Below are 19385 nucleotides of genomic sequence, written 5' to 3'. Positions count from 1 at the left end.
CCCTTTCACTTTACAAGCTCTCATTTGTTATGTTGGATGAAGAAATTCATAGTAACAGCTACACTGATTTCAGATTACACACACATGTGTACACCTCCTTTACCTGCATGTGTCAATATATGTAGTAATCAGCAGTTTCACCAGATTGTTTGTCTGTAGTTCTGTGTGTGTTAACCTGGTGACACCTTATCAAAATATATCATGTTTAGGTGTGGAATGTAAATCCTATGTGATTTTCTGCAGGTGACATCTCCACTAACACACAACATTTCAGGGACTGCAAAAGCTTGTGCACAAACGGTAATTGCATCATACTGGTATGATGAAAATAGACCATTTTTGTGGTGGATATCTAACTGGATAGTGCTCATGGCTAGTGCAAGCTACGCGCGAATTAAGCAGCATGAAATGGAGCAAGAGCATAAGGCTCAGAAAACTGAACGTCTTTAAGACTTTTTTATTTTATTTAATCTTTACTGACTAGCACACTTAAAAAAGTTATTGTGTTTAAACTGTTTTGTTGAACACACAACTGATACTTAAAGAGAAAATGTGTGTTAGTTTACCTTTATCAGTATTTTATGACTTCTTGTATCAAAAGAAGTAAAATGTATTTACTGTACTGAGTTGTTGAAACTGAGATAAATGTGTTAATCTTTAATTTTTATTTCTGAGTGGTAAGAGTTCCTTATGTGAAAAATATGTACAGTAATGTAGCTTTCATACCAAATAAATTAGCCTTTTTCTTTGTAAAAGGAAATCTGCAATTTAGTTATTGTCTTTGTTTATGTGTGAGCTACTACTTTTTTCAATTTTATTGCAAAAAAAGATAGAAAGGAGGCACACTTTTCACATGTCATAAGAAATGTTAATATTTTAAGAGAAAATTGGTGTGTTTCACCCTTTATTCTCAACATTTATCTTGATGACTGACAGCCATTTGCCATATATAATGGGTCAGGTCAAACATGGTTATGTTGTACTGCATAAATATGATATAAGTAACACTGTATTTTTTTTCTGAACCAGAGTAGTTATTTATGTCATCTGTAGATCTTTCTTATGACCAGAAGGCAGTAGAAAGAGATCTGAAGAGTGACATGTAAGTAGATTAATATAGTGAATGAGAAAGGAGTTTTTACTGCTGGTCACAGTGTGTGTACCCAGTTATAGATATTGTAGTATAGCGTAGGAACACCTTGTGATAACTGCATATTTCATTTAGTATAGCAATATGTATGTCTGGTATCCTGCAGCATCACCAGGTAGCACATCATCACGTTGTTTAACAGTGCTTGTTCACATAGTCATGCATTACTATTGTTTTTTAAAAAGAATGTGAAATGTGAATGAATGAGATGGCATAATAGTAAAATATCCAACCTGAACAGGCGCCATAAAAGAAGAAACACGCCATCTTTAAACATTTGATTCTACATTGTTGGTATTAATATAAAATTTTAGGTACTGCATGAGCAGAATCTTGTCTCTTCACATAATCTTCACATTCGAGCATTACAATGGACAAATACCACAGCCAACAGGTTGAAAATAATTTGTAATACATTGACCTAGGTTTTGACCCTGTAAGCATGTTTTCATCAGAATGAAATTTTAACAACCCCAACAATTTTCTTTTTATGTCTTTATATTTTGATATAGCCTTAGGTACCTGGAGGGCCAACAGCTCAGCTGCAGTGGTAACACCGATTCCCGCCAGATCAGAGAAGTTAAGCACTGTCGGGCTTGGCTAGCACTTGGATGGGTGACCACTCGGTGTGCCAAGTGCTGTAGGTAAGCGGGGTGCACTCAACTCAACCCTTGTGAGGCAAATTGAGGAGCTACTTGATAGAGAAGTAGTTGCTCTGGTCACGAAAACTGACAACGGCCGGGAGAGTGGTGTGCTGACCTCACACCCCTCTATATCCGCATCCATTGACACCTGTAGGCTGAGGGTGACACGGCAGTCAGCCATTAGGATCTTCAGAGACCTGTTCGGATGGAGTTTAATTTTTTAGTTTTAGATACATGGACCAGTAGAAATCTTACAGTTTTGAACAGGGGTGTCTGTTAGCAACTGTATGTATGTTTCAGTGGAGAAATACCACAGCCAATTGGTTGAAAATAATTTTTAATACATTGACCAAGGTTATCTTCTACCAAATTGTAACTATGGTCTATAACCCAGTACATTACAAAACGTGTGCTACTGCATACTAGCCACAGGTTAGCAACTGTGTGAAGGCAATCATCATCTTAAATTGTTGTTCTGTGAAATAATTCATTATGTTTACCTAAGAGGTGTAATGCCCAAGGATTTCTGCTGTCTTTCATATTTTATCTCTCAAAGTTACCCATTAATCTTAAGTGGTATTGCTTTCACTTTACAGTGCAAAATTGCGTAATGCTCTCTCTGAAACTCTCAACAACCTCTGACTCTTTCAGTCTATCAAGGCCCCATCTCTTTAATTTCTACATTTTTGCAATTTCTTCAGTTTTAATCTGGAGTTCACTACCTATAAATTATGGTGAGAGTCCCCCTCTAAACCTGGCAGTGTCTTATAGTTTGAAATCTGGTTTTGAAATCTCTGTCTTACCATTATATAATCAATTTTAAACCTTTCAGTGTCTCTAGGTCTCTTCCCTGTATACAACCTTCTTTCATTTTTCTTAAACCAAGTGTTGATTCTACTTGGCAGCATTCTCTTTCATTCCTTTCACCCAGTCCATGTTCTCCTACTGTTTTTCATTCTCTTCCTTTCTCTACTATAAAATCCAGTCCGCCATCAGAATTAAATTTCAATCCCCCATAACAATTTAAATAATTTATTTTTATGTTCTCATACATTCTCTCAATCTCATCATCATCTGTTGAGATAGTTGGTGTAGAAATGTGTACTAGTGTGATGTGTGTTGGCATCATGTCCGTCTTGGTTGTGATAGCATGATCACTGTGCTGTTTGTAGTAGCTTACCCATGTTCCTATTTTCTTATTCATTTTTAGGCCTCATCCTGCACTGATTTTGTGTTGATATTCCTTGACCTGACTATAAGTTCTGTTCTTCCTGCCACCACACTTTACTAACTACTCTTCAGGTACCATGGTTTAGTCTAGCCTCTCCACAAATATCCCTCCATTGTGGTTGCACCTACGGTACGGCTGTGTGTATCATTGAAGAACACAAATCACCCAATCTCAACAAGATCAATGGTTCTTGGGGAGAGGCTGGGGGAGAAGACACTGACTGCCACTTAAGAATTTATTTTCTCAGTCAGTTGTTTGATAGTGAAGTATCTTTCAGTTGTTAGGGCTTGATTCCAGAACTACATACTAGTGACCCACGGTATCATCACTGGACATGATGCTGTTTAATGTGTAAGTAAAAAAACTTACATGCATCCTCCACCCCCACTCCTGTCCCTGACCACTACCAGTGTGAGCTCCACCAATAGTTGCCTTTGGTGTGTAACGAACCCTTGAGCCATTCAGGGAGACCAGCAGCTTTCATCATTATGGCATAATTCTGTTTAGTCACAACTTTGGTTTTCACAGACTCATCAAATGGCAGGAATTTTATTTGGCTCAAAACCAGGGATTGATGGTCACTTTTGGGAGCAACATTAGCAGACTTTAAGGTTCTTCATAATACCACAAAAAATTCTGTAGATTTCAATCTTCACTGTGAGTCATCAAGAGGATACAAGTGTTAACTCAGAATTCAGATGACATAAATCTTAGTTACAGTGTGCACGACAATTGTCAGTTGTTTGCATCTTGTGACCTTCATTCCTAGTTGGATGATATTACATTTTGAATGACCCTCTAGCATATATACTGAGTGTCCATGGTTTCCCAGTTCATCAGTTGCTCATATTTGTCTATTACTACTGTTATTCACTGTATCAGTAGAACTTGTGTTCCTCTACATTTACTTTAACCTGGCATGGAGTGTTGGAGACTTTCTAACTGGAAAAGTTTACCCACCAGCTCTGGTCCACTGTCAGTTTCTGACAACACCTTTTAGTTTTTGGTAAGGTTGGTGAGTATAGTACAATGGTATCTCCTGTGATACATCTTCCTGTTTACAGACCATTTAGTGTTGCTAGTGACACAAAAGTCATAGTAAAGTGGATATACAGTTTGCAAGATACACTTTTCTGAAGAAGAAGCCATATCTATGAAAGTGATATACACTCCTGGAAATGGAAAAAAGAACACATTGACACCGGTGTGTCAGACCCACCATACTTGCTCCGGACACTGCGAGAGGGCTGTACAAGCAATGATCACACGCACGGCACAGCGGACACACCAGGAACCGCGGTGTTGGCCGTCGAATGGCGCTAGCTGCGCAGCATTTGTGCACTGCCGCCGTCAGTGTCAGCCAGTTTGCCGTGGCATACGGAGCTCCATCGCAGTCTTTAACACTGGTAGCATGCCGCGACAGCGTGGATGTGAACCGTATGTGCAGTTGACGGACTTTGAGCGAGGGCGTATAGTGGGCATGCGGGAGGCCGGGTGGACGTACCGCCGAATTGCTCAACACGTGGGGCGTGAGGTCTCCACAGTACATCGATGTTGTCGCCAGTGGTCGGCGGAAGGTGCACGTGCCCGTCGACCTGGGACCGGACCGCAGCGACGCACAGATGCACGCCAAGACCGTAGGATCCTACGCAGTGCCGTAGGGGACCGCACCGCCACTTCCCAGCAAATTAGGGACACTGTTGCTCCTGGGGTATCGGCGAGGACCATTCGCAACCGTCTCCATGAAGCTGGGCTACGGTCCTGCACACCGTTAGGCCGTCTTCCGCTCACGCCCCAACATCGTGCAGCCCGCCTCCAGTGGTGTCGTGACAGGCATGAATGGAGGGACGAATGGAGACGTGTCGTCTTCAGCGATGAGAGTCGCTTCTGCCTTGTTGCCAATGATGGTCGTATGCGTGTTTGGCGCCGTGCAGGTGAGCGCCACAATCAGGACTGCATACGACCGAGGCACACAGGGCCAACACCCAGCATCAGGGTGTGGGGAGCGATCTCCTACACTGGCCGTACACCACTGGTGATCATCGAGGGGACACTGAATAGTGCACGGTACATCCAAACCGTCATCGAACCCATCGTTCTACCATTCCTAGACCGGCAAGGGAACTTGCTGTTCCAACAGGACAATGCACGTCCGCATGTATCCCGTGCCACCCAACGTGCTCTAGAAGGTGTAAGTCAACTACCCTGGCCAGCAAGATCTCCGGATCTGTCCCCCATTGAGCATGTTTGGGACTGGATGAAGCGTCGTCTCACGCGGTCTGCATGTCCGGCACGAACGCTGGTCCAACTGAGGCGCCAGGTGGAAATGGCATGGCAAGCCGTTCCACAGGACTACATCCAGCATCTCTACGATCGTCTCCATGGGAGAATAGCAGCCTGCATTGCTGCGAAAGGTGGATATACACTGTACTAGTGCCGACATTGTGCATGCTCTGTTGCCTGTGTCTATGTGCCTGTGGTTCTGTCAGTGTCAGTGTGATCATGTGATGTATCTGACCCCAGGAATGTGTCAATAAAGTTTCCCCTTCCTGGGACAATGAATTCACGGTGTTCTTATTTCAATTTCCAGGAGTGTATATATATATATATATATATATATATATATATATATATATATATATATATATATATAGTGGAGACCATCTTCAAGTTCTGATGGAACAAGGAGTCCTGCCAGGTGGACTTTGCCAGCAAGCTGTAGTGCTCCCATTTGAGTCAAGATTGATGGGAAGCTGCGGGTGACATTAGCCATTGGGCCTTGTGGAGGCCTGACGGATGGGGCCAGGGAGCAGTCTACAATCATCATTGCAGAGGAATGTGCTGCAGCTGCCACTCCTTCTATTCTCGTAGATGTACTGTGACGCTGTTTATGTTACGCCTGTTAAAGGACACAGTGTGACCCAGTCTAATGCCGCACACTGTGCAGGGCTAGTGGGTGCTACCAGAGTGCAGTCTGTGATGTCAATGAGAGCTCTCTGGTAACCCAATGCTCAACACTGAGTCAGCGTCAACAATACCAACTGAACTGTAACCATTGTGCCGTGACATTTCAGGGTGCTGTGTACGTGCCTCCACAACTGCAATGGCCAATATAACACAGCACGTGCATGTGTCAGCACATTCCAGGGTAACTTGCGCCCTGCTGCCGGCCACCACTGCTGGCAGCCATGAATGAAAACACATTGTATTTTGGAACAGTAAATGCTTGTTTGTTAATGATGTTGTATTACTGCCTTCAGGCACAGAGCAGTCCATCTCCCACCAAGCCATGGCTCACCCAAGCCCGAGGTGTGATGGTCTGGCCTTATTCTGACATTGACAACCTATCATCATCACCTAATGTACTGTCTGGTCTCAGGGCGGTTACAGCAGTAATCACACACAAATATAGACTGCCATAAATCAGTTAATTTTTGTGAACTCCATTCTTTATACTAACCCATAAAAGGCTCTACTTCTGTTGCTGAACTTCAAAAATGATACATTCTGTGTGAGCTGCAAGGAATTGTTTCTTCTCTGCATGAAAAATACTTTTATCAGACAACTTATTTAATATTCTCTACAGCAAACATGTAAAATAGAGGGTTATGCTTTGGAATCAGATTCTTCATATGAAGAAAACATTTTAAAATACACAGTAATAAAAATTTTTACTGAAGGTTATTTTAGTATTATTATTCACATTTCTTGGTTTGTTTTGATTTTGGATGATTTAACTATCTTCACACATATTTACCACTTTGATTTACAACAATGGTTGGGTGTGGGTAAGAAAGTTTATAATCATATTTGTGATTTGTAAATTAGATAATTATGAGGATATATTGAAAAATATTTCAGTGAAGTTATTTAGAAACATTGTCTTCTAGTAATAGAATCTCATGAAGTTTGTCACGGTTGACACAAAGAAAAACTTTGCATTTTGTTCCTGAGAAACATAATTCATTTTCTTTCAAGTTATGTACCTTCCTCTTGTGACATGCCATTGAAATTGAATATTGGGACAAGACTACGGTATTTTGTAAATTCCTATCCCATCTTGTGGTCAGGTCTTTTCACTCTGCTCCTGTCAGAGAAGATGAAATAGTGGGAGATGTAAGATAATGTCATTTCAGAATAGTATACGTGTAGTACCATATCCTTCCACTTTAATTTACATATCATCAGAAACTGTGCACTGGAATAAAGCCACTGTCCATTTATTGCAAATCTATATCATCCTCAAGATATACTGGAGCAAAAACTTGTGCTCTCATTGCACTTGAGAAGTGGAGGAGGTTTATAGACTGTTTCAGATATTTGTAACAATTCTAGGAATGCTTACCATGGTCATTGTCATTGTGGTTAGAGAAATGGCTTTCATTGGAATTATTTGTAATCTTATTAACCATATCACACCGCCCATTAACCATAGACCTTATTGCAGTGGGGTAGCTTCCATGCCTCAAAGATACAGACTGCTGTAATGCAGGGATACCTCTTGAGAGCCCAAATTAACATGTAGTTCTTGAAGAGGGACAGCAGCCTTTACAGAAGTTGCAGAGGAAAGTTTGGATAATCAACTAATCTGGCATTTTAACATTATTAAGGCATCCTCGTGGGTAAAATATTCCAGAATGAAAATAATCCCCCAGTCCAATCTCTGCATGGGGAATACTTGGGAGGATTTTGTTAACAGAAGAAAAACAGATTTTTTTTATCTTATAGGTTGGAGTGTGGAATGTTAGATCTTTTAATTGAGTACATAGATGAGAGAACTTGAAAAAGAGAAATAGATAGGCTGAAGCCAGGTATTGTGACAATTAGTGATGTGTGGTGGCAGGAAAACATGATTTCTGGTCAGATGAGTATATGGTTATCAACACAAAAACAAATACAGGTAATGCACTAGTAGATCTAATAATGAGCAAATAACATAGGAACCCAGTTTAATTATATGGACAAAATAGTAAACAGACCATCATAGCCAGAAAAATGCAAAACTGTAACATACCACTCTTGCACTTATGTTTACTATCTCTGCACATGGTAATATTGAAAAAAGAAGTATGACAAGATACAAGAAATTATTCACCTAAGCTGATCCAAGATGAAGATATTGTAGCAATGTAGGCAATTAAGGAGATGGTACCCAAATAAATCTAAGGACCCAAAGGTAGTTGAGAGTTTCAAAGGGAGTGCTGGGCAACAATTGACTGAAATGGGGGAAAGGAATACAGGTGAAGATGGATGGGTACCATTACGAGATGGGAATATTGAAGACATTAGAGAACCAACGAGACAAAAACGATATGGCCAGTAGGAATCAATGGATAACCTATGTAGCCAATAAAAAAAGTAAAGGAGAATATAGATGTCAGAAAAATTAGATCAACAGCAAATATAAAACTGTCAAAGGTAATGGTTAGAGGAGGTATACAAAACTCTAGGTACATGAATAACTATAGGAGATACAGATGCAATATAGAGGGAAACAAAATAAACCTTTGGAGAAGAGAGAAGCAGCTGTATGAGCATGAAAATCACAGATGGCAACCTAGTAATAAACAAAGAAGGGGGGCTGAATGGTGGAAGGAACATGCAGAATGCCTAGATAAAGGAAAGAAACTTTTAGACAACATTATGAAAACAGATAAGGAAATGAATGGAGATGAGGTGTGGCTGTGATGATGTGTGAAGACTTTTACAGCACTTGGACATATAAATGGAAGCAAGGCACCTGGAATAGACGACATTCCTCCTGATTTATTATGCTCTTTGGAAAAACCAGCCAAGACAAACTGTTTCATTTGGTATGTAGTATATACATGGTGTCTCTCCTAAGAGTCATCAGGTGCATTTTCTTTGTTTTTTTTTTTTTTTTTTTTTTTTTTTTTTTTTTTTTTTTTTTTTGGGCAGATATTTGCAATTTTGTTTTTGCATTGTGTAGCTGGATTCAACCCAAACAATTACTGCCTGTTACATCTTTCATGTGATGCCCTTGTATCAACAGAAAGTGTCTGTCTGTTTCTCATTACAAATAAAATTATTTTTAAATTGGAATTTTACGTGTCCATTCATTAGACCAATTCCAAATTAGTGTAGTCCTACATGTGTTTTATTGACATGTATTAACAAGGACAGTACAATTCGAAGAATGAACAGCAATCCAGCAGCGACTCAGTAGTACTGTGTGCTTGGCGGTAAAGTAAGTGCAGGCCAGGGCAGTGTTGTCACTGCTAAAGTACTGGTTATGCTTCATGTGTTAATACATATTGATAAAACAAATGTTGGACTCGACTAATCTGGGACTGTGCTATTGAATTAGCACTTAAAATTCCACTTTAAAAACCATTGTCTTTGTTATGAGGAACAAATTAACACTTTCCATCAATACTGGGTACCACATGAAAGACATGATGAACAGTAATTGTTTGGGCTGACTCCAGCTACATAATGCAAAAACAAAATTGCAGGTATCTGTTGAAACATCAGAGAAAATGTGCCTGGTGGCTCTTAGAAGAGACACCCTGTACAAAGTAGCCTTAATACTCTGATTTGATGAATGTATTGAGGCAAACACCAGAGAAAGGTAGATGCTGTCACGTAAAAGCATTACCAAACCATCATGAATTATTTACCCTAGTATGGAAACAGTGGTAGAAACAGATCTGGATGAGGATCAGTTTATTTTCCATTGATGTATAGGAATGCCCAAAGCAAAACTTCACCCTACGTCTTGTCATAAAAGACATATTGCAAAACGGCAAATCTACATTTATGTTGTTTGTAGATTTAGAAAAAGTTTTTGATAATGTTAGCTGCAATGCAGCCTTTGAAATTCTGAATATAATGGGGATAAAATACTTGTACAGAAATCAGACTGCACTTATAGGAGCTGAGAGACACAAAAGGAAGGCAGTAATTTAGAAGGAAGTGAGACAGGGTTATAGGTTATTGCCAATGTTATTCAAGCTGTATACTGAACAAGCAGTAAAAGTCAGAGATGGGAAAGGACTTTGAAGAGCAGTTGAACAGAATGGATAGGGTCTTGAGAAGAGCTTATCAAATAAACATAAGAAAACACATGTAATTGAGTGTAGAGGAATCAGATTAGGCAATGTTAAAGGAATTAGGAAATTCAACACTTAAAGTACACAGCTGGCTATTGAAATGCAACTCCAGGAAGGATAGCAAATAACGAAATTTTATTTAAGTTGTGTATACAGTACGATAGAAAGAATATGTGACTGAGTTTGGAGGTATACGGGGGCAAAATTTAGTACATATATCTGCTACCTCTGGGAGTATTAGGGCTATAAGTCAGCTGGGCATGAGTCAGACTTAGCTTGGATGACAATACGAGCTGTCATTCCACACTACTTCAGCCTCATGTCAGAGATAATCGATCGTAGTGGTTTGCAAATGATGGTCCGCCAGTGTCTTGGAAACTAATGATCTTGATTTTAATATCTGACAGATCTAGAGAATTTACTAGCCAGGGCAGCAGTCAAGCCCCCTGTGTATTAGGTTGGTCAGGACAGCAGAAGTGATGTTGCAGAATGTTGTTGAAAGATGTCACTATGATCTCGAAGATAGAACAAGCCACCATCCTTAATGTGTCAGAAATATAGCTGCTAGTATCCTAATTACTGGTTGTGTGATATTGTGTACCAAATGGAATCATATCACATACTATCATGACAGAAAACCAGCAAAAATAGTCACCATTGTGACTGTTGGTGATGTTCCAGATGTTGGTCCACTTTCTTTGTGACTACATGACATAGCTGCATCATCCTACAAGGTGCACCAAATGATATCTCAGTCCCCTAAGGAACTAGTCATGTGGAGCCATTGAGAATCTGCACGATGTTGAATACGGGCTTCATGAACCCATTGATTCATTGTTCTCATGACAGTCACGGTATCCTGAGCAGTGCAAGCAGTTAGATTCAAGGAATGGTAAACTGCAGTCTTGTTAGGCCAAAGTCCTGCCCTGTCAAATTCTGACACATGCTGGTTGACGTTTCTCTTTCCTACATGAGGCAGAACACAATCTTCTCACAACTAATCACCATTCAAATGTTACTTGTGAGTTGAAAAACCAAGAAGCAGCTTAGTACCCAGCATTGCACAATTATGTACTTCCAATTCCATCTCCTCCTTTCACCTCTCTCTGTCAACCTCTTCCTCCTCCCTCTCTTTGTCCATCTCCCAATTCAGTCCATCTTCACCTCACCCCTCTCTGTTCATCTCCTCATTCCTCCTCTCTACCAATCTCCTCCTTCCATGCTCTGTCTGTCCATCTCTTCCTCCACACTCCTTTCTCCATGTTATCACCACTACTCCAATAGGTGATTGCTGGTTCTTACCTGCACAATATTTCTTTCCAGATGGTAAGTTACACGTGTACCGAGTTTGGTTGAAACCGACCTACAGGTTTAGGAGGAGCTTTTCACCTGCAGTTTTGCACGCATATGCACATCACATATAGTTCACATTTATTTAAGATATTTCTCACATATTTGTACATATATTTCACTTGCATCTCCAGCGAATTTCACGTTGCAGCTTCTTTTTCACACAGCTCATTGTTTGTGATGCCATATCTCCATAACTGTGTGTCATACAATGATATAATTGTGCAGGCACATCCAGTGGTGTATGTGGATACTGTCTGTGAATGTATTGGAAATAGAGTGAGTATGAACAATAAAAAGAGTCATAAAGGTTTGAAATTATGTGTAAAATTTGTTGCAAGTCACCAAGTGCTCTCATTCACCAATACTGGATGAATATAGTCTATTTGCATGTTGTGAGCTTTGCTGGTTTTTCTTGCCCATCCCATGCACTTTGAGAGGTAGGAAGTTCTTATCTCCATGGTGTTTCTTTCCAGGCAGCAAGTGACACGTGTACCCAGTTTGGCTGAAATCGATAAGTGGTTTAGAAGGAGATGTGGAACGTACATACACTTTTGCTTCATGTATGCATGTATGTAGACAACATTAGTCCTACATACTTTGGGCAGTTCTGCTGAAATGGTCCTTTGTACATCCAAGCATTTATTGCACATCATGCCAATCTGATGCATGTTGCGTGCTGTCTTCATGGTGTTGCAGTTTTAATGGGCAGAAATGTAGGAACAAGTTTTACTACTTGCGCAGCAAAGTAACTGCAGGCGGCAGAACTAAACAGGATATAAAATGTAGACCATTGACAGAAGGAAAAGATGTTCTGAAAAGAGAAATAACAGAACTTTGAACGTAATTGTAAGTACCGATAATTAAAAATCTTTTCTGAATGTATTTGTCTGGAGTGTAACATTACCTATAAGTGAGATGTGGACATTAAACAGTACAGGCAAGAAGAGAATTGAAGCTTTTAAAGTTTAGTGCAACTGAAGAAGTGTCCAAGTTACGCAGGTAGATCAGCTGTCTAACAGAGAGTTATAAATCAAAGCAGGGAGCAGAGAGCTTCAACCTTGCAAGGTTGAAGTAGCCACATCGAAAGCAGAGTCATTGCATTCCCAGATACGGTGATACTGCAGGCACCAATGATGTCACATCTGGCAGATAGAGTGTGCAAGGGAATAGCAGCAGCCCATCAGCAGTAATTCCACTTAACAATGGACAAGGAGTACTTGGTTCAAAGCTCATGGCATTTTGAACACTTAATGCTGCTGGGATCCTGAGAAAATTTTATTCAATGTTTCTGCCATGAAACTTCATTCTTGTGTTACCAAATGAACATTATTTCACAGTCTAGTTAATGTGCTACACTTCTCAGTGCAATAAATGTTGCATCATTTACCTATAAATATATTTAAGGGAAATGTTGATACCATCACAGATTTTTATACTGAAAATTATTGATGATGTATGCGATACAAAATCAGGGGTCAGTCCATGAAGTGAAGGTTTCAGTAGATGGTGTCTTACAACATCCTTCACATAGCTTTTGGTGACTGAGTGAGTGCTTGGTTAGTGTAAGTGAAACAGGAATGATCCAGACATAAGGCACCAGCTGGTGTGATGGAAGCAGGAAGTATGTGCAATCCTGCTTGAAATCGCTATCTTTAGCCCTTGCATATGTTGACAACACATCTACCCTTTTCAAGATACTGTGCATTCCAGCCAGTAATAAACTGGCACCCTGTCCTGAATGGGAACTTGTAATAATAATGACTGAAACAATAAAAATTATTATTGATTACTTGTAATGCAAAAGCCTGTGTGGTGGTAAGTTCCTATGGGAACAAACTGCTGAGGTCATTGGTCCCTAGGCTTACACACTACTTAATCTAGCTTAAACTAATTTACGCTAAGGACAACACACACACACACACACTCATGCCCGAGGGAGGACTCGAACCTCCGACAGGGGGTGCCACAGACCGCGTGGCTGTAATGTAAAAATAAACAAAAATCGTGAAATTGACACCATCGCTTACCTATTAACTGAAAAGTAATTAGTATTGCGGATATTCACGGATATACTCACATATATCCTCATTGGTGTAGGCTTTTATCTGCAAAGTCAATATTATTTCACATATCCACATACACACAGACTTCTACATGTGGAACTATTGCCCGGCACAGTCCAATTCGAATCTCTTCAAGATTCCCCCTCATATAAGTCGGCCCTATCTCATTTTAGTGCCCTCCCCTATTACCTTCGCCCAACCTCCTCCTCCCCCTCCTCCTCCTCCGTCTTCTTCCCATCCTATTTGCCACTTCATTGTCCCCCTTTCTTTTGACATCCACGTTCCTTTGGCCTGTCAAAAAACTGCAACACCATGGAAATGGCGCCCAAGCCCAGAGCATGTGCCCGGGCTGCCATACCCAAGATAGCTGTCCTCACACGGGACTTAAAATCGTTCGAGGGCGAGGGGCTGGTCAAGTTTTGTGGCGTCATTACGTGTAATTTCATGTTACCCAGCTTTCTGAAGAGTAGAGGACTAAGTAAGACAAGCCATATTATTGTTTTGTGAAGGGGTACGTGGCCAGTGCATTGCAAGATGACATGTTCGCCAATGTTAGTGGGTGTATTACGTGTTCCCACCATAAGCCGTATGAGGGTATGCCCAGCATTGTCGAACGTGTGGTCCAGGTGCTACGATATGAGTAGGCATAACCTTGCATATGCATACTGACCTCCAAATCTTTGTACACGGTACACCCACCTGTCAATGTTATTGTGACATTGTAGGCCTACTTCCTTGATTTCATTTTTAGGTTTCCGTACCCCAGTGGGTAAAAACAGAACGCTTATAGTATCAATTTGTTGTCCGTCCGTCTCTCTGCTCATCCGTTTGTCTGCCTGTACAGCTGCTAAGACTCCTTTTTATCAGCAACGAGTAGAGGTATCATGTTAGAATTTATGTCATGTACTAAGGTCTATGGTCGCTTGGTGGCGTAAAAGATTTAAGCTTCGTAGTCAACGCAATCGAAAGATACGGCAATTTTTTTATATTCACAAATTCACTCATCAAAACCTATAGGGTACTTCTCATTGGCCTGGAATCATAAAGTTTGGCAAAAAGCAAGGTTTCACAGTACAAAAAGTAAAAAGTTAATCTGTAATTATAAAATATTTTTTTGCCATTGCGAACTTATATTGCATTCGTAACTCGCCAAATATCTCAGAAACTACTTTAGGGATTATGATCTGGTTTTTATTAATAGGTAGAGCGGTTCACAACGATAGTTTGTGTGTATAATTTATAAATATTTCGTTTGCTGTGAAAACTATGCCTTTGTCACCTAGCAGAGCTGTGCATAAGGCCGCCCAGTTATCGTGCCAGGCTGGCGCTAGCATCGCAGGTCATTTACAAACTGCTCATTCTAGCTGCCAACTTTCCATGCCAGTCTATGCCTACGACATTTACTGCAGGTGTAATGGTTCAAAACAAAGTAATACTTGTAACGAATGCAGGATTTCAGATCATTATTTGGGATGGGGTTTGGATATCCCATAAAATATCCGTCAAAGCGTCCCTCTGAACAATTTGACATTTGCGTAATAATATGACCCAATGGTCGGCTGTACCGTTATCTTCGCCGGACACTTCCGTCAAATCTTACCAGAAATCGCAAGAGGGACGAGAGCAGACGAAGTCAACGTACCTATAATTTCCAGTTAGCATTGCCTGTTAATATAACTCCAAAACAAATAAAATAAATGAAAAATTACTATAGCGAATTCGAAATTACACAAAAAAAATTTAAACTTAAAATTGAAACATTCTCGAAAGCCTTGGTATTCCTGGGACTGATATCTAGCCAGGACCGATATCGATAAGTCAAGAACAGCCGAGATTCTCGGGATGGATAAACGACCTATACAGCGTGAAAAGTATTTAAACCGACAAACTCTGGGAGGTTGTAGGGGACATCGAAGAAATATTTTTCCCTAATGTCATTTTTTCCTATGAGGAGTATTTAAACCGGTAGAGGAAGATTTCTCTGGCGACAAATTAATTAAACCAACAAATACTTTTCCATTTTTTTATGACCAATAGACAACACATTAACACAACCCAATTTCAGTTACAGTAGATTTTCAAAAACGCCTCCATTGACACGTAAACAAAAGTTACACCGTCGGATCATGTTCTGTCTGATACGGGCAAAAACCCCAGGAGTATCCGGAATTGTTCCTGCTGCTGCTACTATCCGGACAACCAGATCCTTTCCTGATGCAACAGGAGGTGCGTAAAGAAGTCCAGAGGGGACACATCTGGGGATCGAGCAGCCCATGGTACAGGACCACCTCTGCCAATCCACGTTTCTGGGAACCGTCGGTCCAGGAATCGACGCACACGACGACTCAAATGTGCCAGCCCCCCGTCATGTTGTAACCACGTGCGTTGTCTTCCAGCAATTATGGCAATGCTCTGGCGAGAAAATTAGAACCGCACTTGATGAGCACTAGTAACTGTGGCATGTGGGTTACCCTTACTCCAAACATGCGAATTGTGCATGTTGAAGACTCCATCACGCCCGAACGTTGCTTCGTCAGTAAACAACACAGATGATGGAAATGTAGGATGCATTTCACACTGTTCCAGGTACCACTGCGAAAACTGTGCTCTGGGTGCATAATCAACTGGTTCCAGGTTGTGGACATGCAGTAAGTGAAATGGACGTAACAAATGCTGTCGAAAGACTGTTCTTACATTCGTCTGATCGACCCCATGTTTCGTGCACTTGCACGAGTGCTGATTGAAGGATCCCGCTCCACATGCTGCAAGACAGTTTCCTCAAATTGCAGCGTTCTTACCGTGCGACGGCGTCCCTGTCCAGGTAATCTGCTAAATGACCCGGTCTCACGCAGACTTTGGTACACAGCAGCAAAGGTCATATGATGCGGGATACGGCGATTAGGGTATTGTTGTTGATAAACCCGCTGTGCAGCTCGTCCGTTGTGGTGCGCTACGTAGTACGCACCAACCATATCAGTGTACTCACTCCAGATGTATCGCTCCATTAGTAAACAGAGACAATGCACTACTACACTGGTGGACAGCAGTTGCCTACAACTGAAGAGCGTAATACGGCCTCCACCGGTTTAAATAATCCTCATAGGAAAATACGACATTAGGGAAAAATATTTGTTTTGATGTCCCCTGCAACCTCCCAGAGTTTGTCGGTTTAAATACTTTTCACCCTGTATACATAATTATAACCGTTGGAGCGCAAGTCCCACTGGCACTTGTCCGGTTTTCTTATGGATGACAATGCACGACCGCAGCGAACAGCGCAGGCGGGGAAGCTCTTGAAACGAGAGGATATTCGGCGAATGGATTTACCAGCTCATCCTCCGACTTAAATCCCATCGAATACCTGTGGAATGCGTTGGAGAGACGTATTTCTGGACATCCACGTGCAGCAATGACCATTCAGCGGTTATCAAGCGTGCTGGTGGACGAATGGAACTCCGTAACTCCCTACCAACCTTATGCCAGCATGGCAGCCCGTTACAGAGCATACACTGCCGTCCGCGGCGATGTCACACTCCATTAAGGACCGGGTTCCGCCTTCTGTAATGTCTAGCGGACCGTAATGAATAGCAGTGACTTCAGTGTTATTATTTTCTTTAAAAGAAATTCATTTCTGTTCGTCTCATTGCGTATTTCTTTCAGTTATCTTCAGTACTGTAATGTAGTAGTTCTTTTCGTGCATGGTCCAAGTTTCATCGAGCCATGTTACTTGGTAAAGTGACGAATCGTGCGAAAATTATAAGTTTTACACACCAATATAACTTACGTCTTATGGATATATGCTATTTCAAAACACCAGTACATCGAAAATCTCTCGGAAACTAGCCGTTTTTTGGTCCGATGAATTGCAATAAAGTGACGTGAAACGCCGATGGGGAGAGAGAGTTTCTGTGTAAGTGTGGCTCACCTGACTGCGTGCAACTGCTCCTCCGTGTAGAACGCAACTGCGTCCGACACGCCTGGCGGATAAACTGTTGTCTCTGACGCAGCTTTCCCGGAATGAGAGTTAGGACGCGTCAAAGCAAACTGCCACCATTATATACTGCTGTTTCCATCCGCAACAGCCGAGAACACAGCAGTAATCGGTGCTCTGCAGCGTGATCATCTGAGATGGACTATCAGGTTGAGGTTAAAGAAATGCTATTGGAGAAAGGTCAGAGCACTGTCGTTACAAAGAGGATCCTACTGATGTGAGGATTCAGAAGACCATCGGACTTCCACGTAGATTCTCTGAACGCTTTAATCAATGACGGTTCACATCAGCCAACCTGAACATTATTGTTGATGTCGAAATATAGTCTCTTAATCCCCAAATAATAACAAAAGTAGGGAATGGCTGAGTACTGACAACAAAGCAACAGCCCCTCTCAAAATATCGGTCCATTCACTGAAGAGGGCTCAATGTGTCTGGTGGAACAACATTGGCGTCGTGTAGTATGGACTACTTTCCAAGAATGTGATCTTAACAGACATTTGTTGACAACACCTCCTATAGTTTCATGAAGTTCCAATAGATAGCGGCGCTATATGCAGCCTTCAAAATGGCGTCAGTAACGGAGGTGTGTCCCAAGCGTAGAGCTGTCTTTGAGTTCTTTTTGGCGAAAACCAGAGCATCACAGATATTCATAGACCCTTGCAGAATGCCTAGCAGTTAACAAAAAGAGCACGGTGAGTCATTGGACGAGGCGTCTGTCATCATCGCAAGAAGTAATGCAAATCTGTCCGTGCCACCCGGCGGCATACGACTGTGGCTTCTGTAGTGTTGGGACGGGCGGACATTCTCATTCGAAGTGATCGACGGATCACAATGAAACACCTTGCTTCTCAACTGTACGTCTCTGTTGGTAGTGCTGACACACTCGTCCACCAGTTGGGGTACTCAAAGGTGTAGGCTGGGTTCCTTGCCGCCTCACAGAAGACCATAGAGAGTGGAGAATTGCTTGCATGTTACAAGGCTGATCGTGATAATTTTTTTTCGGACATCGTCACAGACGATGAAACATGGGTTCATGACTTCGAACTGGAAGTGGCGCCACACCACCCCTCCTTCAAAGAAAAAGTTCAAAGTCACACCCTCAGCTCGTAAAGTCATGGCGACATTCTTCTGGGTCTCTGAATGGATTATTCTGTGTGACGTTCCCCCTCACGGTGCAGCGGTCAACTCTGAAGTGTGTTCTGCTACCCTAAAAAAACTGAACAAACGACTTCAGTGTGTTGGTCGCAAAAAAAACGCAAACGAACTTTTTCTTATCCATGAAAGCGCAAAGCTTTACACAAGTATGTGCACCATAGAGGAACTCACTAACGTTCATTGGGCTGTTCTCCCTCATCCACCCTACAGCCCAGATCCCCCACCTTCCAACTTTCATCTGTTTGAGCCGATGAACGATGGACTTCACGAGTAGTAGTGCGTGATTAATAGGGAGAGTACTGATGCAGCAAGACATTGTCTCCGACGTCGACCACTAGAATGATACCATGCCCTCCCAGGTAGGTGTCATAAGGCCGTCAAAGTGAACGGAGATTACATTGAAAAACAGTGGGGAATGATATGGTGTACTGGAATCTTGAATAAAATCAACCAGCTTTCACAAAAAAAAAAAAAACTATGTACACATTACTCCGCTCCTTGAAGATGTAGAAAAATGTTTCGAGTTTCTGTCGAGGAGAGACAGCAGCAGGGAAATACACTATGTGATCAAAAGTATCCGGACACCCCAGAAAACATACGTTTTTCATATTAGGTGCATTGTGCTGCCACCTACTGCCAGGTGCTCCGCATCAGCGACCTCAATAGTCATTAGACATCGTGAGATAGCAGAAGGGGGCGCTCCGCGGAACTCTCGGACTTCC

At 41.6% G+C, this 19385-nt stretch overlaps 1 protein-coding gene across 1 annotated transcript in view; it reads left to right on the top strand.

Moving 5' to 3' along the window:
- The window catches only part of LOC126248779 (GDP-fucose transporter 1), a 36977-nt gene extending 36217 nt beyond the window's left edge, over window positions 1–760 (top strand). Inside the window, exon 6 of the mRNA XM_049950150.1 lies at window positions 244–760. Coding sequence (XP_049806107.1) covers window positions 244–450 — 207 coding nt within the window. The 3' untranslated portion in view covers window positions 451–760. The remainder of the gene's footprint in view (window positions 1–243) is intronic.
- Window positions 761–19385: the final 18625 nt, after the last annotated feature.

The sequence above is a fragment of the Schistocerca nitens genome, chromosome 3, assembly GCF_023898315.1.
Source record: "Schistocerca nitens isolate TAMUIC-IGC-003100 chromosome 3, iqSchNite1.1, whole genome shotgun sequence".
Taxonomy (NCBI): domain Eukaryota; kingdom Metazoa; phylum Arthropoda; class Insecta; order Orthoptera; family Acrididae; genus Schistocerca; species Schistocerca nitens.
The sequence above is the reverse complement of the archived record's forward strand: the minus strand, read 5'-3'. Positions and strand labels throughout refer to the sequence as shown.